The sequence below is a fragment of the Amia ocellicauda genome, chromosome 2 (genome assembly GCF_036373705.1).
Source record: "Amia ocellicauda isolate fAmiCal2 chromosome 2, fAmiCal2.hap1, whole genome shotgun sequence".
Lineage (NCBI taxonomy): Eukaryota > Metazoa > Chordata > Actinopteri > Amiiformes > Amiidae > Amia > Amia ocellicauda.
In genome coordinates this window covers 61,601,869-61,629,847 of record NC_089851.1, presented here as the reverse complement: position 1 = coordinate 61,629,847, position 27,979 = coordinate 61,601,869, and the positions used below count along the sequence as shown (strand labels likewise).

Here is a 27,979-nt window from a genome sequence, read left to right as displayed (position 1 = left end):
GCAAATATTATGTTATTAATATACTGTGGGGCATTGAGACTAATTGAATATATTGGTCAACAAAATGTTATTATAATGAGAAAAGTGCTTAAACACAAGAAAGAGTGTAGCCGCTTGAACCAATCAGCACACGGCGATGTAGCGGAAATGGGCGTATTTTTCTATGATGAAGTTCCTGCTGCTTCTGTTTTCAACATGGCGGCGTCCACAAACAGGCATGTTTTGGATTTACCTTATTTCTCAGATCGTATTTTATACTAATTTCTATTTCTAGATGCGTTAAATGAGTCTATAACTTTAAACTATACCAATATACGAAATATAGCTAAATCAGCTAAAAGGTAAAGCTGCTTTATGTTACCAGTGCGAGTTTGTGGTACCTGTCACATGCAAAGCTGCACTTTTTGTGTGTAAAACTGTCTTACTAATTGGACCCGAAAATGAAGAGAAGACCTCAAGGAAAGCGAAAACTGAAAGGAGACTTCGGCAAACTGCAGAAGTTCAAAACCTCCGTGCAGGAATTCGTCAAAAGGAGATCGGCGAGCGCTGAAGCCGAGGACGACAGCCCTGGGGACACGCTGCCGCACGTCAAGAGGAAAAGTCGCAAAGAGCTGCGCAAAGAGAAGCGCAAGCTGAAGAAATTAAAAATGAAAAACCATTACGAAGGCAAGCCGCACCTGAACGAAGCCCCCCACCCGACTGCCGAGGAGGCCGCGGCACACGCAAAAAGCAAAATGAAGAAGAACAAAGGTAAAGGCGAGGACGCTGGCGACAAGGAAGGGACAAAAAAAGACCAGGTGCGGAAAACGCCAGCAGCCCAGCCGGACGCCAAGGAGAAAAGCGACCCAGTGGGCCGGGGAGTGAAGAGGAAACGGCCCGCAGGCCGACTGGAGGAGAGCAGGAAGAAGGCGCTGCTGGAGGCCAACGTCGCGGAAGACAAGGAGATCAAGAGGCTGGAGAAATACCTGGGGCTGCACCGGCGCAAGAACAAGAAGACGCTCCCGCAGTCCTTCGCCGCCGACGGGCTGGACTACATCCTGGGGGCCCTGGACGCCTCCGCGCCCGGGCTGTACGACAGCGAGGAGGAAGCGGACCGGGCGGCGGACTGGCTGGGGGAGCTGGGCTCGGGTGTCTCGGAAGAGGAGGAAGACAGTGGCGAAGAAGAGCAACATCTGGATGTTAGAAGAGAGGATGAGGAAGGGGGGGAATCTGAGGAAGATTTGGAGCGGGGGGAGGACAGCGACGAGGAAGACGAGGGCGGAGAGGCAGAGGGGCCAGACGTCCCCGGGGATGGAGGGGATGCTGAGACAGGAGCCGCACAGGTATCTGTCCATAGCGCTTCGCACATGCGCACCTCTCTGCGCACTAATTTGTTAAACATTTGACATAAACATTGCCTATGATAATCAATGGATCATTTTTTTATTTTTTTAGACTGGTTTATATTATAGACTGGTAAACATCCATAAAACGTACAGCAAAATAAAAGAATACATAAATAATACAATAAAATAAAAATAGACCTGTAAACAGTTTACATGATCTAAAATGAAGTAAATGAACATTTCTAAACCATTTAGGCTCGGATTAGAGAAAACCAATCGTATATGCAATCGTAAGAGCATTCCCACTTCCACCTGTATTTTCCTTTTTAAACCTGGGCCTGAACCCCTCCTTTCAAACGAGTCCAAACCTAAACCAAAACCACACTTATGATTAATGTGAACAGTAAATGTACAATGGATTTCTGGAAAGTCTGGGATAATGCTGAAGAGCCAGCACCTTTGCCAAAGAATGAAAGAAAAAAAAAAAGGAAAATACTGCACTTTATCATTTTGCTGCCTATTATTTGTAAAGGAAACCATGTGTATTGTTTTTTTGGGAGTCCAAGTTTTAAGTGTAAACTGTATGTTTCCAACCCCCCTCTGACATAGCCGTATTAAAATGATATTTAAAAAGGTAGTACAAATACATGCTGCTAAAATGTCTTGTTTTTGTCGGGGGGGGGAAGCCTGGCAGTGCCACCGGAAAATACGTCCCCCCTGCCCTGAGGGAGTCCGTGGATTCGACCCGCAGAGCCCAGCTGGAGAGGCTGAGACGCAGCGTGAAAGGGCTGGTGAACAGGTACGGACGAAAGAGTCATTCGTAGTTCTCCTCTTTCCTGTCCCCTCATGGATGTTCATCAAAGTCAAATCTGCATCTGCGCATCTGTGATTGTTTTGTCGCCCGCAGGCTGAGCGAGCCCAACATGGCGTCCATCAGCGGGCAGCTGGAGCAGCTGTACATGAGCCACAGCCGGAAGGACATGAGCGACACCCTGACTGACGTGCTGCTGTCCGCCTGCGTGTCTCCGGCCCTGATGGCTGACCGCCTCCTGCTGGAGCACGTGCTGCTGGTCAGCGTGCTGCATCACACCGTGGGGCTGGAGGTGCGTGGGGGTCCGCCGGCCACTGGGGCTTCAACTTCAACTCCTGAGAACCCAGTGGGAAGTGGGAGTCACTGAGTAATGTCACGGTTTAAGAGAAGTCTGTCGCTCTGTGGGTGACATTCAAGCCATACTGGGTTCCTGAGGGTTAAACTGCGCTGGGGTATTAGACGCATCTCCCCCAGTCTGGGTTAACTGAGTAGAAATGCAAGCTGTGGTTGTGTAGTTTGGTTTTTTTAAGAACTCTTCACTCCATATTTTAAGGTGCATAACCAATTATTTACTCAATGTTTCGATTTTTAATGTGTTACACTATAAAACGGTAGAGGATGCCGTTTTTATGAGTCGTGGATGGTTTTGTGCCTGGTGAATTCCTGTGGCGTTCGTGAAGCCCTGCACAGAGCTGTGTGTGTCTTTGCGTGTGTAACCATTAACCCCTGCATGGTCATTAGTCAGCAATGTGTTGAGCCACCGGGCCGTGTGTGCCCTATCTCCAGCAGGGTTCATTTGTAAGGTAATTGCCAGTGACCCTGTGATTAATGGAGGGTGTTGGGTTCACACCTTGACAACCTGTTGTCCGGCGGAGGCAGGGGCAGTCGGCAGCCTTTATTGTGTAATAAATGGGGATAGTTTAGTACCTCGGAGTCCTTGGGCTTTTCAATGCTTCACTGCCTCTGACTGTTGAATACTACCTGCTGTTTAACACTTTCCACTGACAGCTTTGGGGATTTTAATGTCTGACTCTAATGTACTTCTCTTGTATATACCAGCGCTGTGCCACCTAACTGAAGCGCTCTGTCTTAGTGTTGTTGTCGTCTCGTGAATACTGGTAGTTTTACAGTAACTCTTAACATACCGCTGGATCCCATTCTTATACCAGACCAAATGCATGAGAAGGCTGTGCGTTATCAGCATTGGATTATACATTAGGCACAGTGTGTTAATGATGCCAATCTTGTTCATTAAAGGTCGGTGATGTCAAGATCTTTAACATCAGAAGTCTTAACCAACGGAAACTGGTCTGCACGTTGTATTTTTATTTATTAATTCAGTAGACACCTTTATTCCAGGCACCGTGCTCGTGTGCAGGAGTACAGTACACCACGGACAACACTGTGTTTAAATGAATCTCCTCCCGGTGGCTGTGCAGGTGGGGGCGCAGTTCCTGGAGACGGTGGTGCGCCGGTTCGAGGAGCTGTACCAGGCCGGCTGCGAGGGCAAGGAGTGTGACAACCTGCTGGCCATCATCGCCCACCTCTACAACTTTCACGTGGTGCACGCGCTGCTCATCTTCGACCTGCTCCGGAAGCTCACCTCCGCCTTCGCCGAGAAGGACATCGAGCTCGTGCTGCTGCTCCTCAGGAACGTGGGCTTCGCGCTGCGCAAGGACGACGCGCTCGCCCTCAAGGAGCTGATCTCCGAGGCCCAGCGCAAGGCCAGTGCCCTGGGAGCGCAGTTTCAGGACCAGAACCGGGTATAGCAGCACTGTCTTTATCGTAACGTCAATGCTTCCAAACCCAGCTCAGTCATGTCTTCAGTAGCCTTGTTATTGTAGAGAGAAGATTAAACTTAGGTTAAACTTTAACTGTGTGTTCTCTCTGACGCCTCCTTCTCTGTGGTGTCTCTGCAGGTGCGCTTCATGCTGGAGACCATGCTGGCGCTGAAGAACAACGACATGAGGAAGATCCCAGGCTACGACCCCGAGCCCGTGGAGAGGCTGCGCAAGCTGCAGCGGACCCTGGTCAGTGGGGGGGGGAGGAGCAGGGCATGGCTATAGAGCTGTAGCAGACGGGCCTTCTGTAGTGAGCGGGTTACTCAGGGCTTCTCTCATGGGCAGGATATATAATAACAAAAAACAGGCCATGTGCCATCGTTCAATAGTTAGTTTTGTAATTGTAGTCCATCATTAGGTTATTTGGGAGTATTATTATTTTTTATTTATTTTAAGAAATCCGTTATTAAATTCTAATTCCAGACCCTAAACCTGACCCACGTTTCTACTTTCTGTAGGACTGTGGGCAGCTCACCTGCAGGAAAAGTACATTATAGTTTTGCATTGTTTTTTTCTCTTCATAAAAGCAGGTCTTGAACAGTTCAGTGATGCAGGCAGATGTATGAATTTTCTGAATGTATCTTTAACTCCGATCAGTCCTTGTGTTGTGTTGAGAGAAGCTAGAGCAGGGCGGTGAACCAGCAGGTTAAATATTAACAGTCATGTTATAAAGGGACAAGTACTGGGAGGTCCTGGGGCTTAATCTAAGCCTGCTTTGATGAATATAGGTCTCATCTTTACATTGTGTTCAGGTGTTCTTTCCTGAAGTCAGCTGAATACAAAAATTAATAAAATAAGAATGAAAGAAATAAAAAAATTGCCAAAATGAAAGTTTGCCGTGGATGTAAACCTGCTGTTAAGAGGCCTCTCCACGGGAGAATGGCTGGACAGTATGAAGTGTCTCCACTAGAGGGCACTGCACAACAGAATGTGTCTCTAGAGGACGGTGACGCAGGCCGAATGCAGTCCCTCACTGTGTCTCTGCAGCACACTGTGACAGTACATTACTAGTGCATTATCTATATTATTGCATATGTATATATCCATTAAAACACAAGTTACTGAGTGATCAGAAAACACATTACATTTTAAAAATAAAATAACATAATCTCAATAGACAATGTCTGACTCTGAATGTGTGTTTTAGGGTCTGTCTTTCTGAAATGGTGTCCTTTTAGTGTGTTGTAGGCGAGAATTGATGTGTCCAGGTATTAGGCCAGCATTCGATCTTAAAATATTTAACAGTTCAGTTTTCATCATTGTATAATGTAGCTGCCTGCTTTAATTTGACCTCCTTTCTCTGGGAGTGAAATGAAGCGTGTGGCTGCGTGTGTATTAATGCAGTCTGTGTGTGTGCTCAGATCCACCATAGTACGGCAGGCAGTGATGTGTGTCTGCGCGTGTCTCTGGACAACCTGCTGGCGGCCGACCAGGTGGGGCGCTGGTGGATTGTGGGCTCGTCCTGGGCTGGGGCTCCCATGATCCACAGCTCCACCAGCAAGACCCTGCCATCGCAGCCAGGAGGCCAGGTACACAACTCTGTGACTCCACTGTCACTGCTTCACGTACCTGGATAGACACTGGTACACAGCTCTCTCCCTGTCCTCCCACTGCCACTGCTTCACAGCCCTTGTTAGATGCAGGGACACCCAGCCCTCTCTGTCCACCCCTCTGTCCCCCCACTGTCACTGCTTCACAGCCCTTGATAGACACTGGTACACAACTCTCTCCTTGTCCCCACACTGCCACTGTTTCCCTCCTCTGGTTAGAAACAGGGACACCCTGCTCTCAACAGCCCCACAGTCCCAGGTTATACAGATCATGGAATGTGGTTTTCTGTCATTCATAATTCATATTTCTATTTTACTATACTAGTTTAGCTCAAAGGTTTTGGATCTAGCCCGGAAGCAGAGGATGAACACTGACATCCGCAGGAATATCTTCTGTGTGCTGATGACCTGTGAGGACTACTTGGATGCTTTTGAAAAGCTCTTGAGGTAGGATGCAATGCCTTTGCTCTGAGCTCTGAACTTTGACCTATTCCCTAATCGCGAATTACAGTCGTACCCTGTCCTCATTTTCTGACATCCATGATCAGTTGTGAATGTGCATCACGGGGAGGTGCTTACATTGGGGTTTGGTCTGGACACAAGCACAAGGCAACCGCAGGCAAATGACCGCAAGGCCTAGACGGATTTGCTGTCATTTGCCAAGTTTAGTCTGATTTGATTGGTTTCCTGATACCCGGGTGTGAATCGTCTCTCCCGCACACTGTCCCCCTCCCCCCAGGCTGGGCCTGAAGGATCAGCAGGAGAGAGAGATTGTGCGTGTGCTCATGGACTGCTGCCTGCAGGAGAAGACCTTCAACACCTTCTATGCTGTCTTGGGGGAGAAGTTCTGTTCTTATGACCGCCGCTTCCAGGTAAAGCCCAGAGCGAGGGGTGGTAGCTGCTGTCTTTAAGGGCTGCAGTCTAATCGCCTCATATCATCTGGGAGGTTTTTGTCCTTTCACTCTTAATAACTGATTAAAAAAACTATGAGTAAATTCCAGTATAATTTAAGAAGAAATATGTCAATGGGATAAGGTAATTTTCTTTATATTATTTAAAAATATTAAAACAAAAACCCTGTTCTGCAAAATACTAAGCATAACATAAGACCAATAGATGTTATTTTATGCTAAGTTTTTTTTTTTTTTTTTTGATGGGAGATTTGTGTAATACTTTATATTTTCCTCTCTAAAACAGAGTGCTGGTAAAGGGGTAATAAAAGCATTTGGATGATGATGGTCATGATGATCGTCGATTTGTTTTCTTCTGATTCTTATATCCAAACATTGACACGGTTAGGTTTTGACAGGAGCAATCTTAAAAGTAGCCGCCTGTCAGTGCACAGCTCGGAGAGGATCGCGCTGCTTTTCAGTTTTCTTCATGCTGTTGTCTAAATGAGAAGTCTGTGTAATCACTCCGTTACTTTAGGCGGAAACGCTGTATTGGAAGCTGCACCCATGCTGTAGATTGAGGAAGATGCCCCCAGGGTCTTAAGGTTTTCACTTCCAGAGTCACCAGTTGGTTTAAATGTCACGCTGCTGATCAAAAACGGCGCGTCGAGCCCAGTTCCTGCCTCATTTCCCCCTGCTTCACACCCTGCTTCACACCCTGCTATGACCCTCAGGGCTGGTCAATCATTTCCCTTTTCCAGAGAGCTTCCAGAGAGTTCTCCACCTGAACTATGTACCTGAGAGCTGGGCTGAAACGAGGCCCTGTAGTCACTGTGTTTGGGATCTGTTTTGGACTCGTTTCCCTTGATCTTGTGTTTGGGGGGACAGCACAGTGATCTGTCTTTTGTATTCTAGAGCTCAGTGTTGTTTGTGTTTTTAAGCGATGATTTTCAGCCACAGTGTCCATCTCTCTCCACACCCGCAGATGACCTTTCAGTTCAGCATGTGGGACAAGTTTCGGGATCTGCCCAGCCTGTCCAAAAGCACCGTGGCTAACCTAGTCCCCCTCCTGGTGCACCTGCTGAAGAAGAAGGCCCTATCTCTCTCCGTGCTCAAGGTACAGTGGCCGGGACGCCCCGTGTCCCAAAGCCCTTCGGTCCCATAGGTTTCTTCCATCCACACCCCCTGGCAGGTCCTCTTCTCAAGCAGGGCTCTACAGTGCGAGCGTTTAACTCGCATTTGTGAGTAAAAATAATGTTGTGCGAATGTGAAATACAATTTGGGCGCACAGTGTGAAATTATATATATATATATATATATATATATATATAAATTTTTATTTATTCATTTTACTCTATAAGGAAATATTACATTGACATGATTAAGATAATAACGATATTTTACACTAATCGTTATTATGGTGGCAAATGTGGGAAATGTAGTTCGGTTGTGGATTGTCTCAATTAACCGAAGGCAACGAAAACTACAAGTCCCGTGATTGACGTTCATGCCCCAGTATTGCAGCGGTTCATTGACACGATATCCAATAACTACTAGCTGGCGTTAGCCGCCTCGTCATTAAAACACACTTACAGATTCAATAGTACTCGGCGACAGTGGGGCTGCAACAAGTTACTGGTAACGTTGATTATTAAAATCTTAATGTAATTAATCATCGATTAGTCTGGTGTAGCTGCACCGCAGCTACTAAAAAAAAAAAAAAACTTGAGAGAGGATACAGCAGATACATCCGTTCAAAGTACAGTGAGTGAAAAAAGTATTTGATCCCCTGCTGATTTTGTACATTTGCCCACTGACAAAGAAATGATCAGTCTATAATTTTAATGGTAGGTGTATTTTAACAGTGAGAGACAGAATAACAACAACAAAATCCAGAAAAACGCATTTCAAAAAAGTTATACATTGATTTGCATGTTAATGAGGGAAATAAGTATTTGACCCCTTTGACTTAGTACTTGGTGGCAAAACCCTTGTTGGCAATCACAGAGGTCAGACGTTTCTTGTAGTTGGCCACCAGGTTTGCACACATCTCAGGAGGGATTTTGTCCCACTCCTCTTTGCAGATCCTCTCCAAGTCATTAAGGTTTCAAGGCTGTTTGGCAACTCGAACCTTCAGCTCCCTCCACAGATTTTCTATGGGATTAAGGTCTGGAGACTGGCTAGGCCACTCCAGGACCTTAATGTGCTTCTTCTTGAGCCACTCCTTTGTTGCCTTGGCTGTGTGTTTTGGGTCATTGTCATGCTGGAATACCCATCCACGACCCATTTTCAATGCCCTGGCTGAGGGAAGGAGGTTCTCACCCAAGATTTGACGGTACATGGCCCCGTCCATCGTCCCTTTGATGCGGTGCAGTTGTCCTGTCCCCTTAGCAGAAAAACACCCCCAAAGCATAATGTTTCCACCTCCATGTTTGACGGTGGGGATGGTGTTCTTGGGGTCATTCCTCCTCCTCCAAACAGGGCGAGTTGAGTTGATGCCAAAGAGCTCGATTTTGGTCTCATCTGACCACAACACTTTCACCCAGTTCTCCTCTGAATCATTCAGATGATGGCAAACTTCAGACGGGCCTGTACATGTGCTTTCTTGAGCAGGGGGACCTTGCGGGCACTGCAGGATTTCAGTCCTTCACGGCGTAGTGTGTTACCAATTGTTTTCTTGGTGACTATGGTCCCAGCTGCCTTGAGATCATTAACAAGATCCTCCCGTGTAGTTCTGGGCCGATTCCTCACCGTTCTCATGATCATTGAAACTCCACGAGGTGAGATCTTGCATGGAGCCCCAGACTGAGGGTGACTGACAGTTATTTTGTGTCACCTTCTCACCAAGCTGCTTGGCGATGGTCTTGTAGCCCATTCCAGCCTTGTGTAAGTCTACAATCTTGTCCCTGACATCCTTGGACAGCTCTTTGGTCTTGGCCATGGTGGAGAGTTTGGAATCTGATTGATTGATTGCTTCTGTGGACAGGTGTCTTTTATACAGGTAACGAGCTGAGATTAGAAGCTCTCCCTTTAAGAGAGTGCTCCTAATCTCAGCTCGTTACCTGTATAAAAGACACCTGGGAGCCAGAAATCATGCTGATTGATAGGGGATCAAATACTTATTTCCCTCATTAACATGCAAATCAATGTATAACTTTTTTGAAATGCGTTTTTCTGGATTTTTTTGTTGTTATTCTGTCTCTCACTGTTAAAATACACCTACCATTAAAATTATAGACTGATCATTTCTTTGTCAGTGGGCAAACGTACAAGATCAGCAGGGGATCAAATACTGTTTTCCCTCACTGTATAGGAGCACTTCACATTGAATTTACACTGGAGACAGTTTGCTGCAACATGTGCACAGCTGAACTCACCTGGCGAGCACGACAATGACGCAGAGCACTGAAGAGACGCACTGGAGCTGATGACAGGATGGAAGCTGTCCATCAAGGAGAGCACATTGGATCTGTTTAAACCGCACAAAGTACCCAGCCATTCCCGTTACTTGAACTCGTGTGCGTCCCGCAAGCTACGCCTGTTTCTTTATGTCCTCTACTACATTATTATTATACATTTTATAAATTATACATTTATGCGCTCTTATACCCATGCACTACACTCAAGCAACAGCCAAAACACACACAGTAAAAATATGCAAAACAGCAGGACATTATAGACAACAAAATAAGCATGAAAACAAGCGGATAGGTTAGCCAATAAAGGAGAGCAAGCAATAAAAATCAGAAAAGATTATTTTAAAACTTGTAACTAACAGAGATCCATAAAAACTTTTTTCCAAAAAGTGATTTAATACATTTCTTTAAATGTGTAGGGCGCTCCTCAGAGCCTGTGGAAGTGTGTTGCACAGCTGTGGCGCATTATACTGTATGATCAAACTAGTGCCATACATATTGAATTCAAAATATAAATGTATATCAAAAACGAAAAAACAAATGCAGAACGTTTGAGTTTTCAACGGCGCTGCTGTGTGTGCATGTGTATTTACACAGGGGCGTGCAGGGGTGCTCATTTTCTTTCCCCTGCCATTATTTTCCCCCCGAATTGCCCCTTTTTTGGTTTGAGCCACTGCCCCCCCACAAGGCTCCACTGTACAACACTGTATTTAAATGTCTTGAACATTGTTGTATTTGTTTTTCATTTTAGCATTAAATATGAATCATTTATGATGTGGCCCATTTTGTTTTTAAATGTGCCCCTAAATTTTGGACTGTGCTCCAAAGGGAAAAAGTAAGCGTAGAGCCCTGTCAAGCGTCCTTTGCTTGTCCCTGCAGGCGATCGAGTTCAGCGAGTTGGACAGGCACAGCGTGAGCTTTCTGCGCCGGGTGCTGGGTAAACTGCTGACTGAGTCGGAGCCGGAGGAGCTCGTGGACATCTTTGGCAGGTAACGGATATTGCTTACATTAATCTCTGCCTTTTCATGTCAAGATTCATTTGAACCTCCTAACCAGTCTTTTTCCCAGAATGGTTGGTTCTGCAGTGTTTACTCTCCACAGCAGGCTTCTGGTGGTGCTTTCTGGAGGTTAAGACGTTAAGAAAGCACAAGTGTGTGTTTATATGAAAACGTCAGGCTGAAAGAGCCAGCCAGCTGATCCCAGATGAGTGTCCTTGGAGGAAGTGGACCCTGACACCAGCCCTTCACACCCTGGGGCTGCAGTTGTAGTCATATGAGATCTATTGTTTGTTTACTGAAGTCTTTGTTCAGTTTGCCAACAGGTTCTTTGTTTCCCATCTGCTTCAACTCTTTTAGAAGAGCATTGTTGTCTTATTACCACAGATTACAAAACGGGCTACTGAGCTCAAGATGCTATTAGAGTGTTTAGTAACTCACACACATGCGCGCACACACACAGGCTTTCAGATCCCAAATCCCATCTCTTCGTGGTCTCAAACCCAGTTCCTGGAGCCGCACAGATGCTGCCACTTCTTTCATGAATGCATGTTTTTCCCCTGATGAGTGATGCAGTACTACACTTCCCACAATCCCTCACACCTGAGTACCCCTGCACTTGTGTTCAGAAATGTTGCAGTTGGATTTAGGTGAAAAGGCCCAGACCTGGCTTTGAGTGATGCAGGACTACACTTCCCACAATCCCCCACAGGCAGCTCTTTGTGTCACTGATGGTGTGTTTTTTTTTTTTTTTCCTGTCTTTCAGGATTTCGGGCGTTCCTAAGCTGGCGATGCTGCGTGAAGGCCTGAAGCTCTTCATCAGCCACTTCCTCCTGAAGGGCGCCCAGAGCCTGGCCCCCGGGGAGCCGCCCGGCCTGCTGAAGGAGAGGGCCGACCTGGTGACCAAAGCCATTGAGGCCAGAGACTCCAAGCTCAAGCTGTGAGGCCTGGCCAACTCGTGCTCCCCTCGCTGTGGAGGAGGGGCGTCTGTGTGCTGTGGTCCTCCACAGACAGGTGTGTGGGGTCCGGCAGGGCTCGAGGGTCCTCTCCGGATCGTCCGCCCCTGCAGGAGGGGAATAGCTGTGAGACGGTATCCTTTAAAGCCAGTGATTAGTTTTGAATTAGGTCTTGGAATTAAAATCTAAGGATGCTGTGGTCCTCCAGGACTCTGAAGTTGTCCAGCCCCGATCTGCCAGGGGGTCGTTCCCCTCCAGATGAATTGGGAAATGTCTACCGTATTGCTTTATTTTAATATATATATATTCTATTTTAAAACAGTGTCGTTCATTTAATTTTCTGCAAGTCCTCCAAATGGAGAGGATGTTTTAGAATGTATTGGCAGGCAAAATGGATCCTATCCACACAATATAAATACATATTAATATATGTATCTCCCGCTAGACACTTCTGTTCAGTTTTTTTTTTATTTTGATGTCCAGGAATGTTTGTTGGGCCTAAACAGCACCCTGTGGGGAAGATTTGTATTCCACGTGTAGTTGATATAATTACATGAGAACTACTCATGAGAATTACACAGGGGGGGGCACTGGATGCTCGCCATGTATGGAAGGAACTGAAAAGATTTACATACTAATTACACAATGGTGTAAAATGAATCAGTAATTCTGACCTGGGAAATGAAACACTTATGAAATGGAAGCCATGATTGTCTACTGTATGTGGTTTAAATCCATCTGGACTATCATGTGGTTCACATCTGTCTGTGTATTCCTCTTTTAGTAGCCGGTGTTGTTTTACCCGATTGTTTCACAGATTAAATGGTAATTAAATGGTTTCTAGCTTTTTGTCCTCCATGCAATAAAACTGGGCTCTGTTCCTCACCTCAGGGTTAACTCTTCTCTGTGTTTGAGGAACACTGCTATCCTTATTTGGCCATATTCAGAGGGACTACATCCATGTTCCACAGTGGACAATAGGATGGAAGTGATGGCCGTTGGCTGTAAAAAACATGGGTATTTTTTTGTTTAAATGGAGTTTAATTCTGAAGTTTGGGAGGATGCCAACCCCCAGTCCCACCTCACTCTACCCCAAGCACAGTGTCAGTCAGTGGCCCCGCCCACAATGTCAGCCAAAAAGTTCATTACATAATTTATTCAATTGTTGGGCTTAGATGGTTGTCAGTGTTGAAGGTATTCAGTGATTGATGGTTTAGAGCAGTGGCTCTCAACACTGGTCCTGGTTTTTGATGCAGCCGAGCTCTCAATTACTTAATTGAACCTTAATTGAAGTAACAATCTGCTTAGATTTGACTTTTTGGTTCTTTATACAATTATATACTTAACTTAAACCCCCTACCGTTTAAAATAATGAAAAGGCTCTGATATTGGAAATTTAGTATTGAGAGCTCGGTTGGAACGAAAACCAGCACGTTAAGGGCTCCTCCAGGACCAGGGTTGAGAACCACTGATTATGGGGATACAGTGGCCCGGCAGTGAGGGGCATTAGTGCATATAACTGCCCTGCTGCCAGTGAGAGAAGCGGTGCCCGTGTCTCCACAGACCCACCCTGTGCCTGCTTCAGTTGAGCCTAACGAAAAACCTTCCGGTGTCCAGGAAAGTTCTTGTCAACACCTTGTGAGAGGATGTCTTAGATCACCTTGCCCCCTCCCCTTAATAGGGGTTGACCAATTTCAATGATTGTGTGTTTTTTTTTTTTGGGGGGGGGCATTTTGTAAGTATTAAAAAATATGCAATTGAAAACTGACGTTTCCTGGATGTTATTTAAGGGCATGGCCATCGTCCGCGGAATACCAACCTGTGCGGTTACTTTTGATGTCTGCGTCATTAATTAGCGATATTAACTGGACCACAGGGGCCTGGGACCCCAGCAGAGCTGCCCTGAGATTACAGCGAAACACAATGGCAGTGCTTCGTGTTCAGTGAAAGAGGGGCCGTGCTTGTGTCCACCTCTTATGGCACGTAAGGTCTGGACTACACCTGAGCTGCGGGTTCTGGTTCCGCTTCACAACAGGTTGCCCAGTAGAGCAGACGCGGCCTAACCCCGAGGGCTCAGTCTGTTCATGGTCCGTGTGGACAGCCTTGCTCTCCTATCCACTCTGCTGCTTCTAGAACAGACTGCTCGCATTCATATAGACCAAATAAATACAAAAAAATCCCAACAAAACTGCATTTGATATCATTCCAATAATTCTTGACATATTAAAATATTGAGGACTGAAATTCTAAGTGCATCTGCCAAAACAAATAAATGGTGAATTATTTTTTTTGTGTTCATGATTATAACTTTTTAAAGATGTTCACAATAAACAAGTATTCCTCTGTTTGTTGTTATTATTGACCTTCGGCACCTGTATAGATCTTATTTTGTTCATGTCTAAGACCTGTCCGCTGTCCTCAGTCTTACTGGGGAACAGATTGAAAACGCAGAGGTTGCCCTGGCAGTGACCTGTCCACCTGGCCCAGATTGCCCAGGAGCCCAGCGGCTGACCCCGGCTCTTCACCGGCTCTTGAAAGCCTCCGGGCCGTGTGTTGACTTTCTCTCGCCTCCCAGTCCTTTTTCTGTGGGAAGTGTTTCTGGACAGATAACGCCGATCGCTCCCTTTGTTTCCTCACAGCTGGGCAAACTGACAGTTAGCGAATTACCCGTCAATGGATAACCGATCCTCCGTAAACGAAGTGCCTGTGCAATGGCCACGCATTCCCGCAGGAGCCCGGACAGTGTGCGGCACTGCGGCTCCACAGCCCAGCGCGGCGACCGGCCTGTATTGAATGCGTTTTATACCACTTCTGCAACTGCTTTTCACCGTTTTCATTCAAGTCCAATTGAGTGCCACTGCCCGGAGAGCGCATTGTGATCTTATTGCAAGTGAACCCTGCAACGCAGTGACGTAAAAGCGACGCTGTACGTTTCAGCAGCGGGTTGTGAACGTCAGAGAATTCCACACCCGACGCACAGAAAAAGCCATAAAAAACAACACGATCTGGATTTTTAATTACATTTTTATTGATTTATTCGTTTGCAGGAGCGAGCAAGATTTTAGTATGCTGTGAATCCTTTAACTCAAGCTATAAACGTCGCAAGTTTGTAATATGATCTATAATTACCGCTTAATCTGCTTTCTGACGGGTTCAACAATAGTTTGCATTGGATTCAGTTCAAAAGCCAACATCCAAGCGCACTTTCATGAACTTTTAGTATCGATGAAGCTGAAGCTTTAAAGGGATTAGTTTTATTGAAAAATACACATGGAAACTTGAAGGACTTTGGAACAGAAAATAAGGTCCCAAGGTTTCCAAGAAGTCACACTGAATACGTAAGCATGTCCCATATGCCGTGTTATCAGTTGCTGATAACGCCTCACGTATCTGGACCTCTGTGTAAGATTATGATCACAGCAACACTGTTCATTAATTAGCCTTAATTAGTCCACAATAAAATGTGAACGATCATAGCCTACGCATAGAGATTGCCAATTGCCAATTACTTATAAAACCGTTTTTAAACCGTATTTAAACCGTTGAGAGCCATGTCTTAATAATGAAGACCAACAAATTAGACTCACTAGTAAATATGCAACGTTTTCGAATATACCAATAGAGTAATTATTATAAATATTAAAATGTCACCATCGACGACAACAACAACCACAACGTGTTCTCTCTGCCTGCACAGTTCTAGATTGTTACTGAAATAGTGAAACTGGAGTTTATTACAAATGCATCGTTTGTGGATTGCTTTGTGGACTGGGCCCGATCAGCACTATTGAGGAGACATGCTGTTTTGTGTCAGGGGTTTCCTTCCCAAGGAATCGAGCTACACTTACTGAACTTTGAAATGACCTGCTTTAGAAAGACTAACAGGCCGTCTTGCGATCTAAAGTCCCTCATTGCCAGGCAGGCACAGGGCAGGTACGCGTATTATTATCATTTTAATATAATATATGAGAGGACAAGAAACAAGAAATCTGCCATCGTCGAAACTCTAAAAAACAAATAAATACTAATAAATAAAAGCCTGCATGCTGTTATCTCCTGAGGGAGTCGAGTTTGAGATCAAGCGCTCAGATTATTGCTGCTCGGTTCCCACGAATTCGTTAATTGGCAATTTAGCATTGACGTTCCAAAGCACAGTGCGCAGGAGCGGATCCGATCATTCGCGGAACAGGGTCTGGCAGGTGAAGGTGCTCTCCACAGACCCCAGGGGACTGGCTCAGATTGCATTAATGGTATTCTAGGTCATCCATGAGAGTTTTTCTCTCCTCCGTGCCTATAGGTTTCTTTTATTTTATAATGTTTGTATGGTGTATTATTTATGTATGTATGTATGCATTTATTTTTGTTGTGTGTTTATCAAGCTGTAAAGCGCTATACAGAAAAAGGGGTTATACATCAAATTTCAAGGACGGCAAACGAAATTCCGATAAAAGGATTCAAATCAACATTATAAAGCCAGTCCTCCCATGCAGTTGAATATGTGCTCGATGCCACAGCGCCAGGGTGGTTCTAATTCATTCATTGAAACCAGTGGACAGGAGACCTAAACACTGGCGTGGAAAATGAAGACGAGCGCCAGGCGAGGGGACCTTCTCCCTCAGCTCAATGAATTGTTGTCCGTGGCCCGGGGCTGGAAAGGATGGGATAGTGATTATATTTAAATTTGCTCTAATTGATCTGAAGGCGTGCTTCTTGGCAAAGACCAAATTGATCATTGCATTTATTGGCGAGATAAAGCCGACTGTTATTAATAAAGATGGAAACGACGTTTCTGCTAAATTGACCTCAATTACATAGAGCTGCAAAGGCTATTAAATTATCCATTCCCGCACTGTATAAAGTATTGCCTTTTTCTAATTACTTTTTCCCCCATGCACTAATGATAATAAAAATAATAACGCACTGTATTATTTAAGCAGGGGTTTGACGTGATATACGAATGAAAAAGAAATGCAGAAAGAATTTCGTTTAGTCCCCCGTTAATACCGAGGCTGGGATTTGAGATGCGCCGCTATCGCCTGTTTTCCATCATTAACCGAAGATCTGATATCAACCGCTTTAACTGGAAAATAGTATTATTTTTATAAACGAATTTAGCAATTTCAATTAAACAATGTATAGTGACGTGTTTTTTTTACAACGTTTATTTTTCCGAAATAAAACTGCGCAGTGCATATTAGTTTTATATACAGCTTAATTATAATAATGCCGTAAACTAATGTCGTAACGATGTCTTTTGTTGTATAGTATCGGTTGTTATTCGTATGAAAACAGTGACTAACCGCAGAAGTGCTCGGGTTGGGTTTTGCGCCAATCTCCTTTCAGCCACACTATATTAATCGTAGTTGTTGCAAACACTAACAGTCACGGTGGATTTAAATTTCCAAAGCTTGTGGTGAACAAACAAATACGCTTTTGTGCTGCATGAAACTCAACCGCCCCATTAAAATATCGATTGATACAATATTGCGAGATAATGTGTCCTCGCCCGGCTGTATGACGAATGTGAGGCAATGTGTGCATTTTATGCCCAGTGTTTTTCTCAGCGGTCCCCCATGCGCACAAAGCCGCAGATACAGCGCCAGAAACAAACACACAAACTCGGAGAAAGGAGCTCATCTGCTCAGCACATGGCCAGCCCTGCTGCACTGATGGATGGGGCTTTTTTAATGTCAGGCCATTGCAGCTGTGGTGTGAGATGTTTCTGCAGTTTGCCTCTATACGTGTGCGTGTTTGCACTGGCGCACATTTGCACAGACCTGGCAGCGCTATTAACAGTCGTGCTCGGGAGCTGCAATAAACACAGCAGCCTCCTACTCCAGCGCACCTGGACGGCGGTTCACGCATTTATTGTCGTTGAAATGACTCGCACCCTCCAGGTGAAACGGTCTGATTCGACCATTCCCATTTAGTGTGGTACATCATTTTTATGAATCAACTGTTGTTGTGTATGGATCGGTCGTGATAACTAAAGCACTGAAGGGTAGCATTGATGACTCCGTAGAGCTTAATTAACCATTTACATGAACCACATGAATCACAGAATAACATTGTTACAAACGAATGCGTTAGAAGTGGGTATGTGTGTTTCTGCGTCCCGTCAAATTAAATATGAAGTATGATAAAGTAATTAAGCATTTTACAGCACAGAAACAATGCCAGATGTTTTACCCTGCCGTTGCCACACACTGTAGTATCTCACGTACCCGGAATGTAAAACAGGTTATTTCAGCATATACTTCCGTCCTTATAATGAACGTAAATACTGCAATAAAAACAAACCATAAAACTATACAACTAACTCAAACACACAGCGCTTCTCAAGGTCAACTCAAACATAACAACATGGCGTATATGTGTGATTATGATTTACGAAACGCCAATAATGTGGCCATTTCAAATATTCACTACATGACTGAAAACATGTCAATTGTCAAAACTGCTTTATGATATGTATACACACATTTGTGCTATATAATATATTGCGTTTATATATTTCCTTTTTAAGATTAACTCCATATATATCCACATCCATAAAACGTCTAAAACCTGAATGCTTAACGGTAGAGCAATGTGTGATTTTATTTGATTGTTATTATATATTTAAATGTGTGCACACGCATTAAACATAACCCATATTTTACAAAACAAATTTATTTTATATATACCATCTGCACCGTGGGAATAGCTAAACAATAATTTAGCATGCATACTTCTAGGACGTTCTTTATAAATACAATATACAAAAATAAAGACGTTACAGGGTTTTTCTCTCAAATATGACAGCTGTGTAACAACCACACATAGTTTCCATAATAAAACCAAAAACGCAGTGGTTACCTATTTTCCATGAAAGAGCACCAGAGATGCTCAGGTGTCTGTCTGCTGTGAACACTGCACCGAGGCAGATGCAGGTCCTGCCGGGGTGACAGTGATCTCTCGCCGGGTAGCGGCTCTGGGCTGCAGGATCCCAGACAAGCAAACGGAATATAACAACTGGACAGAAAGAGCCGAGTGGGAACATGCGTCCTCTGCGCTGCGCACCGGGAGAGTCTGCGCCATTATATTCAACACAAATGAGCCCATTCAGTGCATGGCGAGGCTCTGCTGTCCAGATCACCTGCGCAAAAATGATCATTAACTGGGAACCAAATAAAACGCATGCCACTTCCATATGATCCACAGAACAGCGCCACTTAAAACAACTGTCAGACAAAGTTTTCTTTTCTTTTGTCCGCCTTCCTCCACTGTCCTGTCCCTGCTTACTGTGTCCTCAGGGCTGCGGGCTGCTCTGTCTGCTGCGGCTCCTCTCCTCGTCCGACGAGCAGTCCGAGGAGCTGTACTGGAGCCCCTCCGCCTCCTCGTCCTCCTCGTCGCTGTCCCTGCAGTCTCTGCGGACCCGGCCGCCGCCGCCGCTCTGGGCCGAGTCGCCTCTCGGGTGTCCCGGCGGGTCCTGGCTGCTGCCCCGGCCGCCCTTCTGCTTCTCCGCCTCCTGCGACGCCTGCTCCTTGGCCTTTTTACTGCGCTTCCACTTCATACGGCGGTTCTGGAACCAGATTTTGACCTGGCGCGACAATCAGGAAGAGGCGTTTATTAACTTCACGACTGCATGCATGTATCAATAGCCTACCACTAGCAATAATAATAATAATAATAATAATAATAATAATACATGATTGTAATCAAATAATAATGTATTCGATGTCGTTGCTCTTTGCCTGCAACACTATAGGCAAGGTCAAGCGCGCACTCGCAGGTGCTGTCTTATCCTGCGCGTTTTGTATTTGTATCTGTGTTAAGTTGTACTTTTCTGCATGCATTAAATTGCACCGTAATGCTGATAGCAATCCAGTAAACTGGGGCAAAGTATTTTTCAGTTCAAAAATAAACAAAAGAGCAACTGCAGAAACAGGAAATGACTGTAGTTTATCACTGGAACTGCAGGCATATTGAATACTTTTCATGCAGTCGTACTACCGACCCTCGACATTTCACTGCACGAAGCGTAATTTCATTAAACGACAAATATAATAATAATAACAATAACAATGTTTTGCACCCCTTATATTACACCATTCTCTCCGAAAACAGCGTCCGTTTATTTCGGCCTATGTATGTATGTCTTTATTTCTGTATTTACCTGTGTTTCTGTGAGCATGAGAGAAGTCGCCACCTCGAAGCGCTTGGGTCTGGAGAGGTATTTATTGAGCTTGAACTGATGCTCTAACTCCAGTAACTGCTGGCTGGTGAAGGCAGTGCGGGGTCTCCTGCATTTCCCCAGCAGGTTGGACTGCGCTTGACCTGCACAGAGAACAAGCCCAATTCACTCTTGCTTGTAAACCACGGCACGGCTACACAAATATGCATTTTCTATTCCTAGTAAATCCTTTCATGCATTTGCAACAAAAATCCTGTGTTATGTTACACGTATATTGTTATCTTGAGGTTAGATACTGCACCTTTGTATTTTATTACGTGGTAAACAATTATAATTAAAAATCTCTGCTGTAATACAACTGCGCATTTATACATTTCTATTATTATTATTATTATTTTTATTATTATGTATTTCTTAGCAGACTTATATAAGAGCAATACAACGTGCAATAATACAGTACCGTTCCAAGCATAATGCGTTTTACAAATTCCAATGTACACAAGTGGATAGGAGATACACAGTAAACAATATAAAGTCTTACATCCTAGATTGTAAAAGCTGATAAGTGCAGACAAGATGTGAAGTCAAAGTTAAGAGCTAAAGCAGAGGGGGCATAGGGGAAATCAAATAAACAATACGAGTACTAGTAATGCAAAGCAAGAAGTGCAATTTTACAGCAGATGTAGATGACTAAATAATGCGGTGTGTTGTATGTGCGACTCAATAATAAATATTGCACGCATTTGAACTGTGATTTCAGCTAACCTGTGGTTTGGGCTAATTTAGTATGATGGTGTTTACACTGTACTGTAGGCAGTGTAAGTGTTTCCCACAGGCAGTGTAAGAAAGGAGCCACTGATTAGGTCGAGATGATCTCTGTTCCCCGGGTCAGCAATTGACTGTCCAGTGAGGACGCCCACCATTTAGCCCGAGCAGCCGCACTCGGCCTGAGCGACACTTAATTCATTAATTCATTCATTAATTTATGGAACCCCTCGCGCGAACAACAAGCATCCGCATCATTTATTAGGCAAGTGAAATAATGTGAGGCTTTAATAGACACAACCCAGCCGCTGTGCTGTGTGAGGGTTATCTTCTGCATCTGTAGGTTTCTCCATTTCAATTTGTTGTCGTTTTCCTACAATTGAAATTCTGAAATCAATACCGATTTTCACAATTTAATTAGCTAAAACATAGCTTAGTGTACATGCATGTGTCACTCTTCTCTCTATTATTTATATGAACACATTTATATATATATAGGCTATACAAAGAGATGTATTATATTATTGTTATTGTATTATTTATGTACTGTATTTCTGCCGCAGCTTCAGCATGTTCTCCTGTATTTGACTGTGTGTTTGTGCCAGTGGCTGTGCCAGCTCACATCGATGCTCAATTTGTCATCTCTTTGTCACGGCCTCTGGTAGCTTTTCCACCGAGGCCCGTGTTTAGAGAGAGGAGAGCCTATTTACTACTTCGTTTGGAACAAATCTGTTAAAATGAAAAGGAACAAAACAGCCAGTCTCTGGTGTGCAAACAGCGGCAGGGATGCGATTTTCACACTCTGCTGTCACTTTCCCACTCTCCATTATCTGGCCATTTTAGTTGCCCCTTGAAAATGCTCCATCCTTCCCCAATAAGTGACTAATTCTGCAGTTTCAGAGAACCGAACCATGCACTTTTTTATGTGTTTTTAGTGAATTGAACGTTTATATTGTGGAAGAAAACTCGATTTATTTGAAGTGCTGTTCAGAGATGTTCGAATAGTTGTAGTTGCATTTGATTCGTTTGATATTTAAAAAAATAAGATATTTACAATGCTGTGGAAGGGATATGTGCGACACTTAATATTATTCATTATTATAATTGATTTATTGGCAGTCGCCCTTACTCCATATGAAATAAACAAATACACGAACACATGTCCTACAGCATTTGACGGCAAATAGCAGAAATAGGGAACATTGACACACAATGCACCCAATGGATTTAGAGCTGTAAAAAGTGTATTCGAAAAATATGTAATTTTGTAATTACAAAAACGATACGCGAATGCTGTGGTTAAACACGCAATTAATCAGCAACAGGCCTGTACAGATCAAAAGTAATACACTTGCGACATGTGCGATTATAGCCTAAAACGAAGCAAATGCGTTACTTTTGCCCGTCAGCACCTGCACCCAGGTGTGCGTGTGACAGAGTGAGAGCAGCACATTGTACACCCTGACTTACTGTTGAAGTCTGGCATTTTGGGGAGCATCATGCCCGCCGTGGACACTCGCAGCCAGTGGTCGAGCTGGAAGGTCCCGGCGGTTAGCTTGATGGGCTCCCCGGAGTGGTGGTGGTGCGAGCCGGGCGGGTAGGAGTAGGAGAGCGCCGGGTGCTGCCCCAGCGCGGCGGCGGAGTAGGTGTACATGGGGTGCCCGTAGAGAGCCTGCGCCGGGATGCCCGCCGTGCTCTGCGGGTGCAATCCCACCACGCCGGCGTGCGGGCCACTCAGGAAGCCGGGCTTGGGGATCAAGCCGCAGGAGGAAATCCGCGGCGGCGACGGCGTCTCGGTGCGCAGGGAGTCGGCGCTGTGGCTGAGCTCCGCCGCGACGCTCCCGGAGGACAGAGAGGTGACCAGGGCCAGCGGAGAGGTCTGCGCCTTCGGCGGGTCCACCGCCAGCAGCGCGTCGATGCGGAAGTTTTTGGATTTCTCCATGGGGTCGGTGTGTGTATGTGTCCAGTCGTCTCCCCCGGGCGGAGAAGAAGAGCGAGGCGGGCGGGCGGGCGCTCTGCTGTGAGGCGCTACCTCGCGCCGCACCGGGCTCTTTTCACCGGAGCCGCTCGCGGGACCCCATTGGCTGGCGCGCGGCGGCAGGGCGCGCTCCCATTGGCCAGCCCGGCGGTGACGCGCAGCCGCGAGCGCCACCGCACACCTTCAAACCCGCTCGCGCCTCGCGGACACCGCAGCCGTCCGCTCTTATTGTCAGTGAAAAAGCACTATAACATCAGATGTTGAGAAGCAGAACAGGTGAATGCTAATCTTCCCGTAATTAATATTAATAATAATAATCATTGCAAAAGAAGAGAAGAAGAATTTTGTTTTACTATAAACATACATGGATATACATATAAGGACATGTGTGTTTTGTACTTTGTTTGCTGTTGTGTTGAATTGGTTCGCGGTTTAAAACACTCATGTCGCAGGCTTGCATTATTTATGAACGTTTTTCATTACCATTTTATTTTGTAATTTGTTTTATTTTTTATTTTTTTGCCACGCTAGTGATTTGTTTTCATGTTGGCGAAAATAAAGCCAGCCAAAATTCATTTTAAAGTGAAAGAGAATAAATGGCTGTTATTAACCTTCAGCTGTATTAGGCCTGCTGTAAAATATATATTTTGGGAATTACTGCAATCGGTGTCCTGACATTGTAGCGCCCATTACAAGAGTCTTTGACCTGTTCCAAGGTAGGATTTAACTGACTATTGCTGCTGACGTCATTTTCCACTCAACATTTCAGCCCATTTTTAATAGCAGAAATCAAACGTAAAACATAAAAATGGATGGAATATGATATTTACGCTATCGATACCAGAAATGCAAATGTTGGTATATTATGAGCTATTCAGTTGCATATCATAAATTAAGAACAAATAAATATGCCTAAAATAAAATAATTACATTACATTACAGTGCAAGGAGTGTAGGAATTATTATTATTATTATTATTATTTATTAGGGCGAATTAGAACATTATTGTCTTTTGTGTGCTATTTTGTCTTGGACAGAAGGCGTGGATTCTGTATACAGTGGTTACATTTCATAAGAGGAGTGGCGTGTGTCTCTGGTGTGTCTGACTCAATATTACATTCATTGTCTCCTGCTAACCCAGTAGCATTTTTTCTGTCTCTCTTCTCTCTCCCTCTATCCCGTCTATATGTGTGTTTGTATATATATATATATATACACATACATATATATGTATGTATGTATTCTATATAAAATGAATTACCCCTACTGCAATATTTGTAAATACTATATCTATTTTTCACATCTGTTTTAAAAAAAAGCTCCTTGTGGACTTATTTCCGCTGTGGAGCCCCTATCAATATCTCCAGTGCAGATCGATACTCACTCTGCTAATTTCTGTCTTTTCTCAGAGTGTCAAGCATGCCCATCACTCAGCCCTAACCCCTGCGTCCGGATCTCGGTCCCCTATTGCCCGGAGTGGCGTTTGGACAGAATTGCTTGGGTTTGAGCCCATTCCTCCAGCTATGTAACCTGGGCACAGGTAGGTCAGCTGCTCCAGGAGGCGAGGCTCCCGGCCACCCACCTCGCACGTCATTGTTTCAGGCGATAGTCCCACCTGGGCATCTGACAAAGGAATTTGCTGTTACAGGTGAACAAACTCCCCGTGGTGTTATATTGTTCTGACCCCTCAGTCTTTCGCTTGGGTTCCTTTGCATATTGTTCTTATTTATTTGGTTAAACGTTCTGTAGATAATTCCCTCCTCAGAAATTTCGTTGTTTCTATGTTCTATGCTTTATGCACCGACATGTTATTATTATTATTATTATTATTATTATTATTATTATTATTATTATTATTATTATTATTATTATATATTTTTCTGTATTGTTAAACATGACATTCAGTTGAATCACAAGATCTACAATGTGCAGATTTATTTAAGTAGATACTGTTAGTTTTAAATGAGAATACATAAAATTATAAAAATCCGTTTTGCCCACATGTATGTTTTACAGCTGTTGAATTTGTAATGTTTGATGCCTTGTCCTTAACTGTATTTTTGCACTTTGTATTGCACTTATGTTGTAAGTCGCCCTGGATAAGGGCGTCTGCCAAGAAATAAAATAAAATAAAATAATAATAATAATAATAATAATAATAATAATAATAATAAGAAGAAGAAGAAGAAGAAGAAGAAGAATGTATCAATTTTGTATTAGCCCTTTACAAAATATATAATTATATAATATAATGTTTAAAACATTAAACGAAATTAACCTTAGAGGCATAATTAATATGTCATGTTTTTCTACTGCAACAAAACAAAAGCAGGATATCCGGAAATTAAAAAATGGCTAGTAATATCAAAATATGCTTATTTATTTATTTATTTATTTAATCGGTCGAGTATTCGTCTTCAAATTGATTGCAAAAAAGATTTAGGAAAATAAATGTATTGTTTACTTGTTTTCTCTTTACTGCATTTTCCGAAGAAATGTTTGAAGTGAATTGTCTAGAATATTTTTGCTTGTTTGCTTGTTTGTCTATGTAGGTATGTATGTATTTCGGAAAGTTTTGCTTATCCAAGTAAAAATAAATGGTTGGAAAATGTTAGAATGCTGCATTTCACATTTAGCCGTATTACATTTTTCGTTAGTAATTATACAGTAGTGGAGGAGAAATCAACAAATGTATTATTATTATTATTATTATTATTATAAATAATACTTTAATTATATATATATATATATATATATATATATATATATATATATATATATATATATATATATATATATATATATATATATATATGTCTTAGCTTCTCAATGGGAACCAACAACTGTATTTTACAACAATTGCTCAATTTTCTTTCGGACCTGCTTTCCGAGCTACCGGCCTGTTTGCATGAAGGTCCCGCTGTTTGTTATTCCAACAAATAATCTTCCTAATGAAGTCATTAAAAGTGTCACTGTGACCCCCGGAGATCTTTCGTGGCCAACTGGGAAATTCAGCTAAAAGCCAACCTTATGTCTTAACCTCCTGTCAGGTTTATAGTTAGGTGTAAAAAAAAAGAACGCAATATATAATAATTAGAGCATTTCACAATTTGACGCAAATGGCGTGGAAAGAAAAACGTTTTTTTTTTACTTGATTAAAGTGGAAAGTAAAAGTGAGAAAATCTCCAAGCCTTAATTAACCTCCATCTGCAGTCCAATGGGACGTATTTAATTTGGGCTACTTTCAGCCCATCTAGAAAATGTTTACTGCAGTCATCACGAGTTTGGGAGAAATTAAAACTCGGTGCATTTAAATATCAATTAGGCCGGGTCAGCAGATCCTATGACGGATTAATGTCGGCCTCCTTTCATTGTCAAAGGGCAGTTTGTTCACCTGTGTTGACCCAAGGATACTGTCCAGGTAGAACTGTGAGATCGTGACTGCTGGTGCTTTTCTCCCCTTCTTGTCACCAGTGTCCCGTGAAAGGGAAAGACACACCAGAAGAAATGGGTGGTCAAATGACAAATAAAGCCATTTACATACAATCAGACTAACTGCAGCAAATTAGGCTGTAAATAAAAATGCAAGCGATCAATCCTTATGAACACATTTTTGCAGCACTGTGGGAACACTTTCTTTTCTAAATCACAGTGGGTGTTAATCGCGTCATTATTCAAACTGATCTGTAGCTCCGGCCGTTTCACTGGACATCGCGCAAATACAGCGAGTTCCAATCTGCACAGCACACGATTAAAACACTCAGCATAACTTTAACACACTCCAACACCTAAACTGTATTTTATGTATAGTTTGAAACTGATTTTGAGACAAAGTGTATTTTTCTTTTTATGATTTAGTATGCCTATAAACAGCCGGATTTCAGCCGGATTATTTTTTCTTTTGGGGTGGGTGGGTGGGTGGGGGGGACGTTTCAGTGGAAATGATGTCCATCGATGCATTTCACTAGCCTCACATCTCTTAGCGCTTTTTTCTTCACGGTATGTAAGCCCACCGGGGAGATGGGACATATGCACTGCACACATCACGTCCTTTCTTGTAATCCGAGTTCCCCCCGCAATTTAAAGCTAATAGCATTAGGATACAGCCCAGTGTGATCAAAACTGAAGACATTTCACTGTGACATTTACTAAATGAGACTGTGATAAATAAACCTTAGTGATAAATGTGACATCCTATGGCTGTTTTTTTCTCTCCCCCCCCCCCTCCTCTCTCTCTCTCTCTCTCTCTCTCTCTCTCTCTCTCTCCGAGTTGTAATAATGGCGTGTTTATTAAAGCAATGGTGCTCACACAATGCGCTGGGGGTCTCCACCGCTCCGGCTTAATGGATGAAGAGGTCGGGATGAGAATTACTGACACCCCGTTGCCCTTAACCTGTCTCCCAATAAAGCTGATTAGTTTCTGTCAGTTCATCAGCTAATCTAGCCACTCTGCCCGGGACTGCATCAAAGGCGTATTTGCTCAGGGGAAATCAACAAGTCACAGATCAGTTACATTAACCGCCAGATCCGCTCGTACAGGCCTACTTACTGCTAATGAGCAGCGCGTCTAGTTCTTTATTATTGCTATTATTACTATTACTACTACTACTACTACTACTACTAATAATAATAATAATAATAATAATAATAATAATAATAATACGTTACTACTAATAATACTTCACTAATCCTTACATAAACTTAGCAGAACGACATTTTTGCCAGCCTCATAAATGATTAACTTTATTTGATATCATTAGACCATTTCATATTAACAAATAGTGCACCGCAAACCACATATTACAGCCTATATCCACTGTCTGTCTGTCTGTCTGTCTGTCTGTCTGTCTGTGTGTTTGGTTTCATATTGCATAAACGTTTTCAATTAAAATCATTTTGGAAAAACGCTATTAGGCTGATTTTGCTCTTTAGAAAAACAAATAGGCTTTTGATTGTGTAATTATGAAATTTTTCACAAAGGAAAACAAATAGCCTATTTTTTTACGTATAAAACTATTTAGACTGAGTAGCTTTTTTTTTGTATATCCTTATATAAAAGTGATTATTTTAATAAGCAGAACGTATATATATATATATATATATATATATATATATTAGTCTCAAAGCAAAGATGCAATAAGTAAAACAATTCCATTGCAAAGTTTTCGTCGATTTACATATATTAAATACATATTGAAATAATAATAATTTTTAATTTTTCGATTTACTTTATTATAAAATAAAATACATCACATTCTGAATGGGGTTTGAGGAAA

The 27,979-nt window shown here is 43.3% G+C and overlaps 2 protein-coding genes across 2 annotated transcripts; one reads left to right on the top strand and one right to left on the bottom strand.

Moving 5' to 3' along the window:
- Positions 1-33: 33 nt before the first annotated feature.
- Positions 34-13,548, top strand: nom1 (nucleolar protein with MIF4G domain 1). Its single transcript, XM_066688063.1, has 11 exons — positions 34-1,322; positions 2,012-2,124; positions 2,233-2,428; positions 3,576-3,899; positions 4,056-4,166; positions 5,339-5,506; positions 5,853-5,974; positions 6,267-6,399; positions 7,403-7,534; positions 10,713-10,822; positions 11,595-13,548. The coding sequence occupies exons 1-11, from the start codon at positions 441-443 to the stop codon at positions 11,770-11,772; spliced, it is 2,469 nt and encodes an 822-aa protein (XP_066544160.1). The 5' UTR covers positions 34-440; the 3' UTR covers positions 11,773-13,548.
- A 4,892-nt stretch (positions 13,549-18,440) lies between these two features.
- mnx1 (motor neuron and pancreas homeobox 1) lies at positions 18,441-22,737 on the bottom strand. Its single transcript, XM_066688051.1, has 3 exons — positions 22,196-22,737; positions 19,943-20,103; positions 18,441-19,366 (listed from the first exon to the last, which is right to left on the bottom strand). The coding sequence occupies exons 1-3, from the start codon at positions 22,665-22,667 to the stop codon at positions 19,076-19,078; spliced, it is 924 nt and encodes a 307-aa protein (XP_066544148.1). The 5' UTR covers positions 22,668-22,737; the 3' UTR covers positions 18,441-19,075.
- Between the last annotated feature and the right edge of the window lie 5,242 nt (positions 22,738-27,979).